The 17,771-nt window shown below is 38.4% G+C and overlaps 1 protein-coding gene across 1 annotated transcript; it reads right to left on the bottom strand.

The window, feature by feature from the left end:
• Nucleotides 1–417: 417 nt before the first annotated feature.
• Nucleotides 418–17,771, bottom strand: LOC130909312 (endothelial PAS domain-containing protein 1-like). Its single transcript, XM_057825602.1, has 8 exons — nt 17,746–17,771; nt 10,003–10,399; nt 7,146–7,230; nt 6,978–7,078; nt 6,237–6,400; nt 1,230–1,336; nt 988–1,156; nt 418–926 (listed from the first exon to the last, which is right to left on the bottom strand). Exons 1-8 carry the CDS (start codon nt 17,769–17,771, stop codon nt 884–886), a joined length of 1,092 nt encoding a protein of 363 aa, XP_057681585.1. The 3' UTR covers nt 418–883.

Genomic DNA, 17,771 nt, shown 5'->3' on the forward strand with positions numbered 1-17,771 from the left:
GATGAAACAGTTTTAAAACGTACACATGTTGAAAGTAGACAAAAGGGAACTAATGCAATAGCGGGAGCAATTTTAACAACTTTAACGGTTGATTCACAACTTTAAATGACTTCCACACATAGCAAAGGTTACTATCTAGTTATCGCAATACCCTTGTGTCTAGTTAAGTGGAGGGTAAAGAATTGGGCTAGGGCCAATTGTCCCAAAAACCCTTTAAACTTCACATTGTGTGACCTTTTTTTTTTTTTTTTTTTTTTTGAGGGGGGAAAAAAAAAAAAACATGAAAATTATCACTAGTTACTTTGCCAAGTAACTAATTACTCTTAAATTCAGGTAACTGAGTTAGTAACGCAATTACTTTTTGGGAGAAGTAATTTGTAACTGTAATTAATTACTTTTTTAAAGTAAAATTAACAACACTGGTTATGCATCCGCTAGATGGAGCTGCGTTATAGTGAGTGTCAAGCCATGATTAACCATATTGATTGCGCATCGGATTATAAGGCGTACTGTTGGAAATTGAAGGCTTTTAGGTGCACCTTATTGTGTGGAAAACACAGTTGATTTTCATATTACTGTATTTAATTTTTTGCGTGTCATTGATGGCAATAGACGTCCAATCCATTTTGACTAGGAGGGGCGAATGAACTTTCATTCACACCCTCCCAGTCAAATTGGTTTGGACGTCTAACGCCAACAATGGCAGCCAATGAGTTCAATGAGTGTCCTATCAGAGTTCAAAAAATGTCTGGGAAAACACTAGTTCGTTAATTGTAGCTTACATGAAAATACCACAAATGGCCATGACGGACTTCATTGAAAAACGCAGTGATTTAAGGGCAGGATCGGTCCTTTAATTGCAGCTCACGTACTGATGCTGAGTTTATTGGTCCAATGAGAGCTGCAGGAATGGCTCCTCCACGCCGCTGTACACACACATATAAAATTGTGATATTACTTCAATAACTTTGAAAATAAACGCAGTACCTGAGCACGTAGGTGACACAGAGGATCAAGAGTGGCGGCTGTGGCCTGGTTCTGTATTTGGGCGTTTTGGCCCCTGGTACCACTGCGCTATGGCTCTCCACCCACACGTACCCGCCGCCCCTTACGAGCATTCGGTAGCGACCACTGACCGACTGGCTTTTGGAGCATACTGTGAGTTAGAACAAATACATAAATGTTTGCAAAGAATTTGTGGATAAAGCTGCTTCACCTTCACTACTCACAGTTGGTGTGATATTTAGTCAAACTGATTGTGTCCAGCGTGTGACAGAACTCATAAATGGAACGGCCCATCAGCTCATTTGGGGTGTACCCTAAAATTGACAGCACTCTGGACATATAAAAATGATTTTTACATTGTATGTAATATTACCATATCATATTTTATGCTGTATTTAGACCGGCCACGTTTTGTTGCACAACAACGTGTCGCTCATACTACACCAGTCACCAAATGTTTTTGTTTTTTTTAAAAAAAAAAATTTTTATTGATTTTTTTACACATTAATGGGATAGGTACAGGCGAAACACAATAAAGATAGAAGCACATAAATGACATCTGATGATAGATGGGGTTTCGATGCAACTCAGTGAGCCTCTCACCGAAGAGGTCAAAATAAGGCAACATACACAAGATAAAGGTACCTTCCCAGCACAATCAAGACAACAGACATTCTCATTCACAACTTACACACCACTCACACACATTAGAAAAATAAAATATAATGAGGAAAAGGAAAGAATATATATATATATATATATATATATATATATATATATATATATATATATATATATATATATATATACACACACATAGAAAAAAAAATAATTAATAAAATAAAATAAATATTAAAAAAAAAAAAAGAAGGATGGGGAGAGTGTTGCTAGCTCAATGTTTTTCAGCTTCAAATGTTATGGAGTCTATGTGGAGTAAAAAGGGTTGCCAGGTTGTGTCAAAGGTTTGCAGGGAACCCTTTAGGGAAAACCTAATTTTTTCAAGTCTAAGGTTTTGCAGGATTTCTTGGATCCATTTATTGTGTGAAGGTATGGAACTGTGAGTCCACTTGAGGAGAATAAGCCTCCTAGCAAGTAGTGTTGTAAAAGCAATGACTTTCCTTGATAGTTTAGACAAAGCGGGTGAGGGAGAGATTCCAAAAATTGCAGTTAGAGGGTCGGGATTCAGCTTGGTGCCCAGCACTTTTCTCAAAGTGTCAAACACTGTTTGCCAAAAAAAAATAGTTTCGAGCATGACCAAAACATATGTATGTGATTAGCTGGTGAAAGTTTACATCTATTACATGCATCAGATCTTCCAGGGAAAATTCTGGCTAACCTCGCATTTGTAAGGTGATTCCTGTGTAGAATTTTGCACTGTAAGAGTTGATGTCTAGAACAAATTGATGAAAAGTGAACAAGATGAAGCATATTGTTTCATTGTTCATCTGAAATATTAATGTTGAGGTCACAGTTCCAAGTTGTTCTAAGAGTGTTTAAGGAAGTTGAATTGATTTTAAAAATTAAACCATATAAAGTCGACAGTAGGCTTTTCTGTGTTGGTTTGGGTACAAGAAAGGCATCCATCGGCGTTTCAGGTGGTCGGTTTGGAAAGTGAGGAAAAAGTTTTTGAATAAAATGTCGTATTTGAAAATAATGGAATAAATGAGAGCTTGGGAGAGTAAACCTCTTTGACAAGTCTGCAAATGAAGGGAATATGCCATCATAAAAATCGTCAAGAATTTGTAGGCCCTTTTTCGACCATGACTCGAAAGCTAGGTCGGAACACACCGGAAGAAATAAGTGATTTTGGTTAAGCGGAGCTAGTCTTGATCCAGTATGCAGACCAAACTGTTCCCTGAATTGTCTCCATATTTTTAAGGTCTCAAGGACTGTAAAATTCGGTGATGTGTCTTTAACCAAATGTTTTTTGTTGTTGTACTCCCGTTGGGGTTGTTAATTTTGCTTAATTTTTTTAGAAGAAAGCAGCAAACAGGAAGGGGTTATGGGGGGACAGAAAGGAAGGAAGCAGACAGAAAAGAAGAAGAACAAACAACAAGAATTACATCGTTACATGCATATTCTATCTATGAACATACATTAGTGGTGCTATCATTAGCTAATTATATTTAGCCATGGACACCGTGTGGTTGGCCTGACAATGTCGGCAAAAGTTGAAGTCCGCGTACCCTGAATTGTTCGGCCAGGGCTGCGTGCTGCATGTTTCTGGGCTAAACCAAAAGTCTAACACGGGGTGGTCAAACTATTCCAAAAAGGGCTGCAGTGGGTGCGGGTTTTCGTCGCAACACATCACAACACATCATCACATTTTCACCAATCTGGTGTCTTACAAGCAGTGTTGTCACCAACACGTTACTAAGTAACGCGTTATTGTAATCTGATTACTGTCTTTGAGTAACGAGTAGTCTATAGCAGGGGTCCCCATCTGCCGGGCCGCGGGCCGGTACCGGTCCGTGGCGCATTTGCTACCGGGCCGCACAAAAATAATAATTTAATAACGATCGCATTCTGGCTGAATTAACCCTGTGCCCCTGCTTAACACACCAATATCCCTGTCTACTCTAGATATAATACTACAGGATAGATTCGAATGTCGTCATAGAAATCCATTGATTGGACTGTTCGCAGTACATCTTGTTTGTGTACATAATACATCTATGTGTGCTTGTCCTCGGTAATAACGTGTTGCTAGGCCGCGGGCGCAGCACACTTGTTCCCGGAAATAATTAGCCCCCACACGAGCGAAGATGACTGGAAAACAGACGTCTTTGGAGATATTTTTACGGCGAAAAGGGCACCTGACGAGCCTACAACCTCGAAGACCCACGAACTGCGAAGGAGTGGATTCGTGACCCGTTTGTAAATAAACCGAGTGATTCGAGCATGTCTGTGCAACAGGAAGATCAACTTGTAGAGATCGCACATGACGGCGACCTTATTAAACGTACATTTGAGACAACAACTCTACCGAGGTTCTGGATTAAAGTCATTCCGGAATATCCTGACATCGCTACGAGAGCATTGAAAACCTTGCTGCAATTTCCAACATAGTATCTTTGGGAAGCGGGCTTCTTAATTAATGTTTAACGACAAGGGGGAAGTCGTTAATGGTGAGAGCGGTGTGAAGTTGTTGTGTGCAGCTTACATGGCAGGATGTATCTGAGGAGAACTTTTCTGCAAGTCCTTCCATGATTAAACGTAAGTTAATAATCCTTTCTTTCAAGAAGTGTTTACTTAGGAATCGCTGCATTTTGCGGCTATGTTTAACGTTACGCGAATGCGCAGAACCGCATCGTTGCAATTTTTGATGGGTTGCAAAATTTGTCAGAACGCCGGTCCGTGAAAAAAAGACCCAAATAACACCGGTCCGTGGTGCAAAAAAGGTTGGGGACCCCTGGTCTATAGCTTCGTCAAACCTTTTCTTTTATCCCAGGCAATAGTAGGTGGTTTTATTTACCTGACATGTTTTTGGCGAGCACTTCCGCCTTCGCCAGAGGGTCACTGATGTTGGTGTGACGCGTCTTTGTCAGCTAATGGATGAAGGCATGACTCACCTGTCAGAATGACAGGCGAGTCACGCCCTCTGCTGCCCATGCACTTTTCCAAGATGCTGTTCCAGGTCGTAGAGAGCATGCATGCCCCCTCGTCCCTGTTGATGGTCCTCGGATCTCAATGGCCTACCTGATCCAGCGCTGATGTTTGTTTTCTTCGGTGCGGATGACTCTGGCCTTTTCCCAGTCCATGATTTGGTTTTCCCTTTTGCAGTGATCGGAGATGGCTGATTTGTGATGTTCTTGTTGTGATTGGGATAAAAGAAAAGGTTTGACGAATTTTTAAGTGTAGGCAAAATGAACTCTATACAACAACTGAGTAGTCAATAGCATTCATTTTTCCAAACCAGTAATCTGATTTAAGTTAGTTTCCGTATTGTCTGTGCGTCACTATTTTGTTATTGCCTCATAATGTATGTAGGCTAAAAAATATTCTAGTCATGTACGAAGAGCATTTTGAATAGAAAATGTTTGAACGGTTCCCACTACGCGTTCGTTTCCATGGTAACCGCTCATGGTTACTGAGCCGACCTGATCCAGAAGTAGCTTTGTTATCGACACGTTTTTCTTGTGTGCGTTGCCTTACGCCACTGACAATGACATTCTCCTGTTTCAGCTATCTATCCTTTACCACCATATGCCCTGTCTTTCTTATATATTATATTCTCTGGTTGTCTTACGTCTTTGACCGTTCTAGGGGGCAATTTACTTTGCTATTTTTGTGTAGCGATGCTACAAATGCTACTCAGTGACAGCCAATGAACACTTTTAATTTTTTCATTAACAACATATCTTAATTCTATAATTTATCTACAATTCCCCCTTACTAAAGTTGTTTTTTGACAACAGAAAAGATAACAGTGCCAGTCAGATACCATTTTATTTTTTTTCAGGTCATTCATTGTCAGACAGAAGCAGCACTGCAAAACGCCATGGTAAAAAATAAGTAAAAATATCAAAATGGCTTACCTCTTCGTCCTCTGTAGGACCATGGCCTCCAACAAAATGTTTACTGCATATGAGACGTGACTGGCTTCACCTTGCTGGCGTTAAACTGGTCTTTTGGATGTCCGCGCAAGTTGAGCCATTCTTCACATTTTTTCTGTTTGAGTGTTTGGTTTCGGGAAACGTATGAAGAAATCATCCTTCATATGTCGTAATATCTAGAGTCGTTTCTACAAGTTCCATAGCAGCAGTGTTTGATCGGCATGTTCTTTTTTTTTGAAAGATTACCGGAGAGAACAAGCAGAAATAACATGGATTGTGTGTGAGGGCGTGTCTATAATGACCCATTTCCGCGTTGCGATGGCGACGTCACAGTCTAAAAAAAGTGGTCGTGCGGTATGCTAATCCTGGCCTATCTGGTCAAATTGGCGACATCATGTTGCGGCTAGGGTTGCTTACAGTCCCAAATTGCGCGGGACATCCTGGAATTTTGGAAGTTCTAATTGATACCTCCAGCGGCCAGGATGTCCCGCGCAATCCGGGACTGTTGGTAATCCTAGTTGCGGCTGACGCATACCGCTGGTTGCCTGTCGCCCTTTCACACGGGATTACATTGATTTTGCATAGGAACCCATCGCGCCATGAGAAAAAAACGTGGCCGGTCTGAACACAGAAGACTTTTTTATTTTAATCTGGTTGAAATGTGTTTGGACCGACCTGCTGTCGCAGTGCGTGAACCTCATGTCCATGCTGTGCTGGCTACTGAAGGTGCGAGTGCAGAGGCACGTGTGAGACACTGGCAGGGGACGACAGGTAAGCAGCAGGCAGGAGGACGAGAAGGGGCCGGGGCAGGCGCGAACTCTACCTTGACACTGCACCACCTCCGATTCAAAAGCAAAGTCAAAAAAATTGTTAAAAATTACGACACTTTGAATGGTAATCGTAAAACCAGGGGCCACTGGCAGCCCACAGGATGACATTTTGTGGCCCCATTTGACCTCCAATTGTAGTGTTAGTGTTATAAATAATATTATATATAATAAAAACTTCTTTTTTTTAAATACAACTAATGAATTAATTGAAGGATCCATGATAAAAAAAATAAAAATAAAAAAAACGTTTCAACAGTAATAAATATGAATTTTAAAAAAATACTGAAAAATTTTAAAAGCCATGAGTAATAAAATTATAAATAATTCTAAATTAAAAATTTAAAAAAAAAAAAAAAAAAAACTTAAATTGTAAAAAATTGGGGGGAAAAAAAATCTATTTTTCTCTGGGGATTTTATTTATTTATTTATTCTTTATTTTATTTTATAAATTTCTTGCGACTTCATAAACTTTAACTATTTGGCTGCCACTGATGGCAATAGAAGTCCAGTCCATTTGAACTGGGCGGGGCTGGATGTGCTCAAATAAGTGTGCCTAAGAACATCTGCAATTTCATTTTTGTCCCACCTTCCACGTTGCCGACTTGAGGTTGGTGCTTCGCCCTCGCAGGGTTAGAGTGCTTTTAATCCTCACCACAAAGTCACGCTTGGTGTCACTCCAAAACCCATCTTTCAAAAAAAAATTTTTTTAAATTAAGCGCTTGCCTTACACACAAAAACACATATGGTAACAAACCTGCCGAAAGGCGGAGGTTACTTCTGATTTCTTCGTGGTCACAGGGGTGCATGAACTCAAAAACGTTGTGGCCCATCAGTTCAGTCTGAAAAACAAACAAAATTCTCATCATTTCACTGTGTGGAAGGTACATAGTTATGGTTTCTTCGCTGTAATTGATCGACTAGTCAACAACTAATCGATTATCAAAAAAATCGGCAACTATTTTGACAGCCAATGAATTGTTTAGAGACACTGTCTGAATCTGTTTTTTTTTTTTTTTTATTCAATATTTGTTGTCTTAATTTTGTCATTTCTGTTCATTTATATATTTTTTAAATTTATTTAGTTTAAATTTTAATGGGGGAAAAGAGTAAGTCTTCTTTGTTGTTGTTTTGAATTACAGTGATCCCTCGCTACTTCGTGCTTCAAACTTTGCGCCCTCAGTCCATTGCAGATTTCTATTTAAGATAACGATAATTGACAGACGTTTAATGTTTGATCTTGCCACAGATGCTTGGAAGCCTAAGCTTCAAAGCGCTGCATGCGGCAATCATCGTTTAACTTGTTAAACAGTTGCTGTGGCAACTCATTGTGTGTGAGTGAGCAGCTTGAGCGGATTTGAGTGGACTCGCTCAATGAAGCATTTAATAAAGACAACCATTTTTTTCTACTTTATTCTTGTTTAAAACAGTTCAGTGGGACAGTAACATGTTTAAAACTTATCATAATTATTACATTTGAAGTGCTTAAAACATTTTATTAAAATACAAAGATACATAAGGTTTTTTTTTTTTAATCATACTTTGGGAAAACTGAAAAACATGTCTTTATGTATCTCTTTGTACAGTGGTATGAAAAAGTATCATAACCTTTTGGAATTTATCACATTTCTGCATAAAATCACCTTCACATGTGATCTGATCTTTGTCAAAATCACACAGATGTAAACATTTATAGGTTATCATATTTTAATGAGGACAGCATGCAAACAAACACAAGGAGGGAAAATAAGTAGGTGAACTTTTGCCTTAGGAGACTTAAAGAGCCGTTGAAACCAATTTTTACCTAACAATTTAAGTCAGGTGTGTGCCAAATCACTGATGAATGGTCTACAGCTGCCCTGCTCACGATAAAACACACACCTGGTAAGAATTGTCTTGATGAGAAGCATTGTTTGATGTGTATCATGGCTCGGTCAAAAGAGCTGTCTGAAGACCTGCGGCCAAGGGTTGTTGATTTGTATAAAGCTGGAAAAGGGTACAAAACCATCTCTAATCGTCTGGATGTTCATCAGTGGACAGTCAGAGAAGTTGTTTACATATGGAGTGAGTTTGGCACTGTTGCTTCTCTTCCAAGGAGTGGCCGTCCACCAAAGATGACGCCAAGAGTTCAGCGCAGAATACACAGCGAGGTAAAAAAGAACCCCAGAGTGTCTGCTAAAGACTTAAAGAAATCACTGGCACAGTCCAATATCTCTGTGCACACATCAACTATATGTAAAACTATGGCCAAGAATGGTGTTCATGGGAGGAATCCACGGAGGGAGCCACTGCTGTTTAAAAAAACAAACAAACATTGTTGCTCGTTTAATGTTCGCAAAAAGGCACTTGGACACTCCACAGAAGTTTTGGCAAAATATTTTGTGGACTGATGAAATCAAAGTTGAATTGTTTGAGAGTAACACACAGCGTCATGTGTGGAAGAGAAATGAAACAGCTCACCAACATCAACACTTCATCCCCACCGTGAAGCATGGTGGAGGGAGCATCATGATTTCGGGCTGTTTTGCTACCTCAGGGCCTGGACAACTTGCAATCATCAATGGAAGAATGAATTCAAATGTTTTGCAGGAAAACCTGAGGCCGACTGTCAGACAATTGAAGCTAAAAAGAGGACGGATGCTACAACAAGACAATGATCCAAAACAAAAAAGTAAATCAACTTCAAAATTGTTCCAGAAAAACAAAATACACGTTCTGGATCGGCAAGGTCAAAGTCCAGACTTGAATCTCATTGAGACGCTGTGGCATGACCTAAAGACAGCGATTCATGCCAGATATCCCAGGAATCTGACTAAACTACAGCAGTTTTATAAAGAAGAATTGGCCGAGATTAGTCCTGATCGATGTGCCGGACTGATCTACAGCTATAGGAAGCGTTTGGTTGAAGTTATTGCTGCCAAAGAGGTGGACACAAAATATTAAAAGTGAGGGTTCACTTACTTTTTTTTCTCCGTTCTGTCTTTGTTTGCATACTTTCCTCATAATAAAACTAAAACCTATAAATGTTTGGGTGGTTTTAGTTAAAGCAGACACTGTTTTTCCATCTGTGTGATTTTGGCAAATATCAGATCACATTTGATGGTGATTTTATGTAGCAATGTGAGAAATTCCAAAAGGTTCAGACACTTTTTCACTTTTACTATTTTTTTAAATCATTTTTAATTAAAAAAAAAAAGGAAAAAATTTGAAAAAAATAGTTTTTTGTTTTGTTTTAACTGTAAAATATAAAAGGATAAAACAGTTAATGTTATCTTGATTTTTTTACATTTATTCTTAAAAAAATCTCGTTTTTAATCAATTCATATATATATATTTTTTTTAAACTCATTGGCTGCCTTTAACGGTGCTAGACGTCATTTTGATAGGAAAGGGTGAATGAACAGTTGCCCCTCCCAGTCAATGAGTTAGTAAAAACAAAAATACAATAAATATTCTGAAGTCCTTGATCTTTCCTTGAGAACTAAATATTTTATTGAAATTTCATTATAGTGAAAACATAACGGCCACACAAAATAACGTGGCGGCCCAGATGTGACCCCCAGGCCTCGAGTTTGAGCCGTGGGTCACATCCATGTCTCTCTGGTGCACTGTACCTGCGTAAGGCCAATGTAGCAGCTGACGTTCTCCGACAGGAACATGATGTTCCCCTCGGAGGAGAGCACCATGACGAATCCCTCCATGATCCTCAAGTAGACGTCATTCTCCTCCGTCACCTCCTTCCTTTCTTCCTTCACGGAAAACTTCCACATGTCCATCTCATCTGCGGGAGAAAAACATGACAGAAGTTCCCAGACACAACACCAGATTTTGACGTTAGTTTTACCTCGCAGCAATGCTTGGAGTCGCATGTAGCAGATAGCCAATCGGATGACGGAAGGCTTGTCCAGGTGCGCTCGGACAGAAGCTCGCAGGGGCAAGAGGCTAGATAAATCGGCAAACGTGTCCGACTCCACTCGTCGCCTCTTCCTGGCCGCCTCGCGATAAAGGGCCCTGACGCAGTGTTATATTTGTTGCCCCAAAAAATTTGGTCAAAAAAAGCACATATCATTAATAAGGTTTGAATGTAACACATTTTTTGTGTATCTGTACTTTGAGTAAAAACATGAAGTGGTACTTTTTACTTTCACTACATTTTAAAAGCAAGTATCTGCACTTTTTATTCCTACTACTACTTTTGAAATTGTCGCCTGCGTTAAACGTTTTGACTTTTTCTCATTGTGAATTGATAGTTTGGTTTTAATACCACCGGCGCAATCGCGAAGCCGTGCCACTATAGACCCCTACTCACGTGACGTCACAGCCACGCCCCCGCGCCATGTTGTCCGTATACTCGTCATGTTAATGCATTAGCGCTTCGTAAGTTCCTCCTATTATGGCGTGTTTTTCTGCTCGTTAACATTAATAATCAAAATGGTGAAGTCGTGTGTGGCGGTCGGTTGGAAAAACAGAGAAGATAGACGGAGAGACTTGAAGTTTTACCGTATTCCGAGAGACCCGGAGAGGAGACCGAGATTGACTGCTGCAATTCGACGAGAAAACTGGGCTCCAAACGACTACCAAAGATTATGTAGTAGTCATTTTATATCTGGTAAGATGCATTTAATATATATTTAGAGGGTTTTGGGCTGACAACCACAATTAAGATCATTGCTAGGCTAATCGCCGACAACATACACTCAGACGTTGTGAATGAACTACCTGAAAATATATAATTATAAGGGGATAATAAGACAGTTGTCATACAATTAATTTACAATTTCACTATTGAGGTCAAAAGCCAAAAAATAAATTCAACTAGGGACAATCTGGAGTAGTGCTATCGCACTTCATATTTTTTACATATTATATATGTATGTAGTGAGAGTGCTATCGCTAAACCATATAAACATTAAAAGCCCTAGCTCCATTGACAAATGACATGAAATACATTAGACTTGACAGTGGATGTTAGCAAGAACAAAAGATTTTGAATTGAAAATTTCGTAACTCACCTTCCGAGCACAAGATTCCTGCCGAATTTTCGTGTACGAGGACCTGTTTCACCCAACCAGCAACGTAGCATTTATAAGCCTCCAAGCGCTTAAAGTTTATCAAACTTTCGTGAGAATAGGCTGATTGTGTGGACAAGATAGTTGTAAATATCAGGGTCAGGCGAAGCCAGCGGGTCGAAAAACATCGATTTAGGCATCAAATACGGATCTGGCGAATGGATAAACAGAAGCTTTTCCACGTAACGCCTTTTATGCAACGCATCCAATGAGTTTACAGCGTCAGATAACACTGGGACTTCCATGAATTGCTCTATAACTTGCACGACTAATTGAAAACAATGAGAATAGGTCTAAAAAATAGGTACAATATGGCGGCCGGATACAGCGACACGTCATTTTGTGACGTAGGTGTACGGTATACCGTAACTGAGCAATAGACCCTACTCACCTACGTCACAAAATGTCGTGTCGCTGTATCCGGCCGCCATATTGTCAGTGGCGCCTCCAGAAATTTTTCATAGGGGTGGCCAGATGGGGCCACTTAAAATCTTGGGGTGGCCAAAACAAAAAGCCATAATTTCAGGTTTTCATTATATTATTGCAGTAAAAAGGTCAGGGGAAAACTATCAGAAAGACTTAAGGACACGGCTACTGATATACTTTGGTGTATTGTGTAATATTTGATGTTACTAATGATTTAATGTGCATAGTCCATAATTTTGAGTTCCACAACAATTCTGTTTTATTGTGTTATGTATATATTAGGCATAAGGTGTACATTTAACTAGAGCTGTCAAACGATTACATTTTTTTAATCGAGTTAATCACAGCTTAAAAATTAATTAGTCGTAATTAATCGCAATTCAAACCATCTCTAAAATATGCCATATTTTTCTGTAAATTATTGTTGTAATGGAAAAATAAGACAAGATGGATATATACATTCAACATACTGTACATAAGGACTGTATTTGTTTATTATAACAATAAATCCACAAGATGGCATTAACATTATTAACATTCTTTCTGCGAAAGGGATCTACGGATAGAAAGACTTGTAATTCTTAAAGGATAAATGTTAGTTTGTATATTGTGACTAAATATTGCCATCTCGTGTATTTGTTGAGCTTTCAGTAAATGATACTGTAGCGACTTAACTGTTCTGCCCAAATGCATGATGGAAAGTGGTGCAACCATGACTGTGTGTGGTGGCTGCAAATGCTATAACTTCTCTGCGTTGGGTAAACTACAGGGTGTTAAGAAAAACATCAACTCCTGTCGCTTCCCCACGTCGATTCCCACAATATTTATAGTTGATGTGGGAGAGATGACAAAGCTTCTGCCAATTAAAAGCATGGCCCCAATGAATGCTTTTATCTACTCCACTCACTTGACACTGCCTCTTATCTCTGCATAGAAGTAAAAGGCTGTTTGCGGCAATGCGTGAATGAGTCGTACTGCGAATGCATTAACTGCGATAAATATTTTCACGTGATTAATTTAAAAAAAGAAAAATTGGCGCCCGCGCGGTTTCTCCGCCCGTCTGCGTGGCTGTCGCGCGCCCGGTGGGGCTTGCGTGCTGCTGGATGTGGTAGGGCATGCTCGGGTTGGGGGTTCCGGTGCCGGGATTGGCGATGCGGCGGCGTAGGGTTGGTCGCCAACTGGCTTACACTCATAAGAGATTCACACGATTACTGGGTTCTAGATCACAGAACTGATTTGTGTACACTCTACCCCTTTCAATCACTTAGCTTATAGTCTTATAGACACCCCCACCCCCATTCTCCTCTTTCACTGGCCAATTGGCCCCCACATGGTGTAAACCGGAAATACATCTCGCTGACGATAGTACCAGCATATTAGTAACTAGTTTAGATGTTCAATGTATTTCTTGTTGTTGTTTGTGTATGTGTTTCTTTTCTTTCTTCTCTTGTATTTCTTTTCTTCTGTCCCCCCATAATCCCTTCCTGTTCGCTGCTTTGTCATAATAAAAAGGTATTTTGAAGGATCACAATGGGAGTATGTCAGACTCTCCATGTGAAACATTAAAACTGTTCAGAATCCGGGCACTTAGACTTCCATTCTCTGTGTCAAACAGCTGAACAGGACAGGTTAAAAAATAAAAAATAAAAAAAGAAAAATAAAAAAAGAAAAAAAGAAAAATTACCGCCTGTTAACGCAATAAATTTGACAGCCCTACATTTAACAAAACAATATAAATGCATTCATTTGGGATGAAATGCATAATTCATGCTACAACAATCTAACGATATCCTGGCCAGTGGGGTGGCCAACCAATTTATAAGGGTGGCCACGGCCACCCCTGGCCACCCCCTGGTGGCGCCACTGCATATTGTCCGTCATTTTTTAGCCCTATTCTCAATGGTTTCAATTAGTCGTGCAATTTATAGAGCAATTCATGGAAGCCCCGGTGTTATCTGACGCTGTAAACTCATTGGATGCGTTGCATAAAAGGCTTTATGTGGAAAAGCTTCAGTTTATCCATTCGCCAGATCCATATTTGATGCCTAAATCGATGTTTTTCAACCCGCTGTCTTCGCCGTCTCTGCCTGACATCTGCTACCCTGATATTTACAACTATCTTGTCCAAACAAAATCAGCCTACTCTCACGAAAGTTTGAAAAACTTTAAGAGCTTGGAGGCTTATAAATACTTCGTTGCTGGTTGGGTGAAACAGGTCCTTGTCAACGAAAATTTGGCAGGAATCTATCTTGTGCTCGGGAAGGTGAGTTACGAAATTTTCAATTCAAAATCTTTTGTTCTTGCTAACATCCACTGTCAAGTCTAATGTATTTCATGTCATTTGTCAATGGAGCTAGGGCTTTTAATGTTTATATGGTTTAGCGATAGCACTCTCACTACATACATATATAATATGTAATAAATATGAAGTGCGATAGCACTACTCCAGATTGTCCCTAGTTGAATTTATTTTTTGGCTTTTGACCTCAATAGTGAAATTGTAAATTAATTGTATGACAACTATCTTATTATCCCCTTATAATTATATATTTTCAGGTAGTTCATTCACAACGTCTGAGTGTATGTTGTCGGCGATTAGCCTAGCAATGATCTTAATTGTGGTTGTCAGCCCAAAACCCTCGAAATACATATTAAATGCATCTTACCAGATATAAAATGACTACTACATAATCTGTGGTAATCGTTTGGAGCCCAGTTTTCTCGTCGAATTGCAGCAGCCCATCTCACTTTCCTCTCCGGGTCTCTCGGAATCCGATAGAACTTCAAGTCTCTCCGTCTATCTTCTCTGTTACCGCCACACACGCCTTCACCATTATGATTATTAATGTTAACAAGCAGAAAAACACACCATAATAGGAGGAATTTACGAAGCGGTAATGCGTTAACATGACGAGTAGACGGACAACATGGCGCGGAGGCGTGGTTGTGACGTTATGTGAGTAGGGTCTATAGAGACAGCAACACGAGTAAAAGCAAGATAAGGCAGGTGAAGAAGATATTAACCAATAAAACTACTACACTCTTGTACAGTAGGTGGCGGTATGTCCGTGATAGTTGCTTGCAATCCGGCATTAAACTAAGTTTTGGAGTTTTTGAGCTTCTTAAGCTTTTATTGCTTTTTTTCCCCTATCTGCACAGTTTCAAATAAAACTGAGCAGTCAATTAATTTTCTGGTTATTTCTTTGAATATTGACTCCGATATACAGTATCTATACGTATGTACAGTATGTATATCTAATATATATGTACACATATATACACGTACAACCCCTAGCAAAAAGTATGGAATCACCAGTCTCGGGCGAGCACTCACTCAGACATTTTATCATGTAGAAAAAGCCTGAGGAAAAAAAAAAAGAATTATTTCAAAAGCGCAACTCTTTAGCATTCAGAAACACGAAAAGAAATTAATAAAAAACATTCTGGTGGTCAGTAAATGTTACTTTTATAGAGCAAGTGCAGGGAAATATATATGGAATCACTCCATTCTGAGGGAAAAAAATATGGAATCATGAGAGACAAACAAAGAAATAACAATCAAAACACATCTCTAGTATTTAGTAGCACCATCACTGGCTTTAATGACAGCTTGCAGTCTCCGAGGCATGAACTTGATGAGTATTCTTTATCAATTTGGTGCCAACTCTCTTTGATTGCAGTTGCCATATCATCCTTGCAGGTCGTAGCCTTGCTGTGGACCGTTTTTTTTAATTTATTTTTTTTTCTTCTTCAATTTCCACTACAGGTTTTCAATAGGGTTGAGATCTGGGCTATTTGCAGGCCATAACATTGACTGGATAAGTCTTTCTCCAAGGAATGCTTTAACAGTTTTAGCTCTGTGGCATGATGCATTGTCGTCTTGGAAAATGACATACTGCATTTTCAATTGAAGGGATAAGAAAGCTGTCTTAAATTTCAATGTAAACTTGTGCATTCATTAAAGATTTAACCACAGCCAACTCCCCAGTGCCTTTGGGTGACATGCACCCCCATATCATCAAGGACTGAGGGAATTTTGAAGTTTTCTTCAGGCAGTCATCTTTGTAAATCTCACTGGAACAGCACAAAGCAAAAGTTCCAGCATCACCACCTTGTCCAATGCAGATTCTTGACTCTTGACACCTTGTCCCATGCAGATTCTTGACTCTTGCCAAGGAACTACTTTTGAACTAATTCTTTTTTTTTTTTTCAAGCTTTTTATCTGAGTTTGTTCTACATGATAAAATGTCTGAGTGCTCGTTCGAGACTGATGATTCCATACTTTTTGCTAGGGGTTATGTATTAAAATTTTTTCATCGGGAGAAAATACTTTTTATTTACCTATAAATTTTAAAGCAAGTACTTTTACTTGAGTAGATTTTACGAAAGTATTTTTTTGCACCTGTATTTGTACTTTTACTTAAGTAAAAAAAAAAAAAAAGAGTACTTCGTCCACCACTGCCCATTAGCTGCTATCAATGGTGACAGATGAACCAGAGTTGCTTTAAAAATTGAACTGATTTTACATTAAGCACTCAGTAATTTTGGAATATTAACCCCTTGATTTGTGATTTTAAATTTGACAAGCATACTTAAAAAACTTTGGAAGGATACATAAGTGAATGAAAATATTGATAATAATCTTTAGAAAAATCAAATGTAGAAGATTCAGTTGAAAAGTACAATTAGAAAATCCTAAATTGAAAAAATAAGGGGAAAAAAAGAAAAATAGAAGAAAATATTGAAGATAAATTAAAAATAAAATATATAAAAAGTTAAATATTTGGGGTGGGGATATAAAAAAATATAAGTAATTAATAAACATGAACTACTAAATTTTAGTATTACAACAAATCTTTTCAATGTTTATTTCAATATTTGCCTTCAATGCTTTATATGAATTTAACTCACTGTCTGCCATTGAAACCAATCATTCACTGCCAACCTTTCTCAGTTCAAATGGATTAGACGTCGATCACTGTCAATAGTAGCCAACAGAGTTAAAACAGATTCACATTTCAGTAATTACTAAATTTGAATTGTTGTACAAAATGTGATTGTGATTAATCACACGCAATTAGTAACAATTGCCCAGACCTATTTCATAAATTAAATTTGCCTGCCTTTGACGGTGATAAACGTCCAATCCATTTTGTTTGGGAGAGGTCGGCAGCAAATAATAGTTTCTTATACAGTTTTAACAGTGCGTATTTGATCAAAAATTGAATTAAAATTTTAATGAAAAGTTGGTTAACGAGCAGTTAACTTTGTGACTTTTAAAATCAAATGTAATGCTTTTCCAAAAAGAACTTATAAAAAAAATAACAATGGAGTTCATTTTGAAAATTTTAACACAAAGACCAACATTTGGACAAATATCATTTTCATTAATAGGCAACAATAGCCACAGATCATTTCAACATACAGTGAGGAGCAGAAGTATTTGCACCCCTTGTGATTTTGAAAGTTCAACCATTTAGAAACTAGGTAAAGGTCTGAAATTTCAATCATAGATGAGTTTCCACTTATAGAGACGATCTAAAAAAAAAAATTTTTTAAATCCGCAACTCACATTGTATGATTTTTCAATAATTTGAAATTTAATGGGGTTCATAAGTATTTATTATAGTATTATAGAAAATCTAGTTTTCCAGAATTAAATATGCAAAAAAAATATTGCAAACTTAAGTTAAATTGGAATGGAATAGAAATTTAATATAATCAAATTTTGAATCGTACATACAAGAACGATACACTTTTTCTTGAGTCTGAATAGCAAATTATTAAACTAAAGCTAAAAGGGAGAAAATCTTTTTTTTTTTCCCCCCCAAGTTGAACCAAGTAGAAACAAAAACAATTTACCTTCTCCTCTCTTTGTCGACTCTCAT

This window comes from Corythoichthys intestinalis, chromosome 21 (assembly GCF_030265065.1).
Source record: "Corythoichthys intestinalis isolate RoL2023-P3 chromosome 21, ASM3026506v1, whole genome shotgun sequence".
NCBI classification, from domain to species: domain Eukaryota; kingdom Metazoa; phylum Chordata; class Actinopteri; order Syngnathiformes; family Syngnathidae; genus Corythoichthys; species Corythoichthys intestinalis.

Coding starts and splice junctions, on each gene's coding strand:
- LOC130909312 (XM_057825602.1), bottom strand. CDS start 17,771: ATGAGAGTCGACAAAGAGAGGAGAAG. Junction 7,231..10,002: donor GCTACATTGGCCTTACGCAG/GTACAGTGCACC, acceptor TTTGTTTTTCAG/ACTGAACTGATGGGCCACAA. Junction 6,401..6,977: donor TCAAGTCGGCAACGTGGAAG/GTGGGACAAAAA, acceptor TTTGAATCGGAG/GTGGTGCAGTGTCAAGGTAG.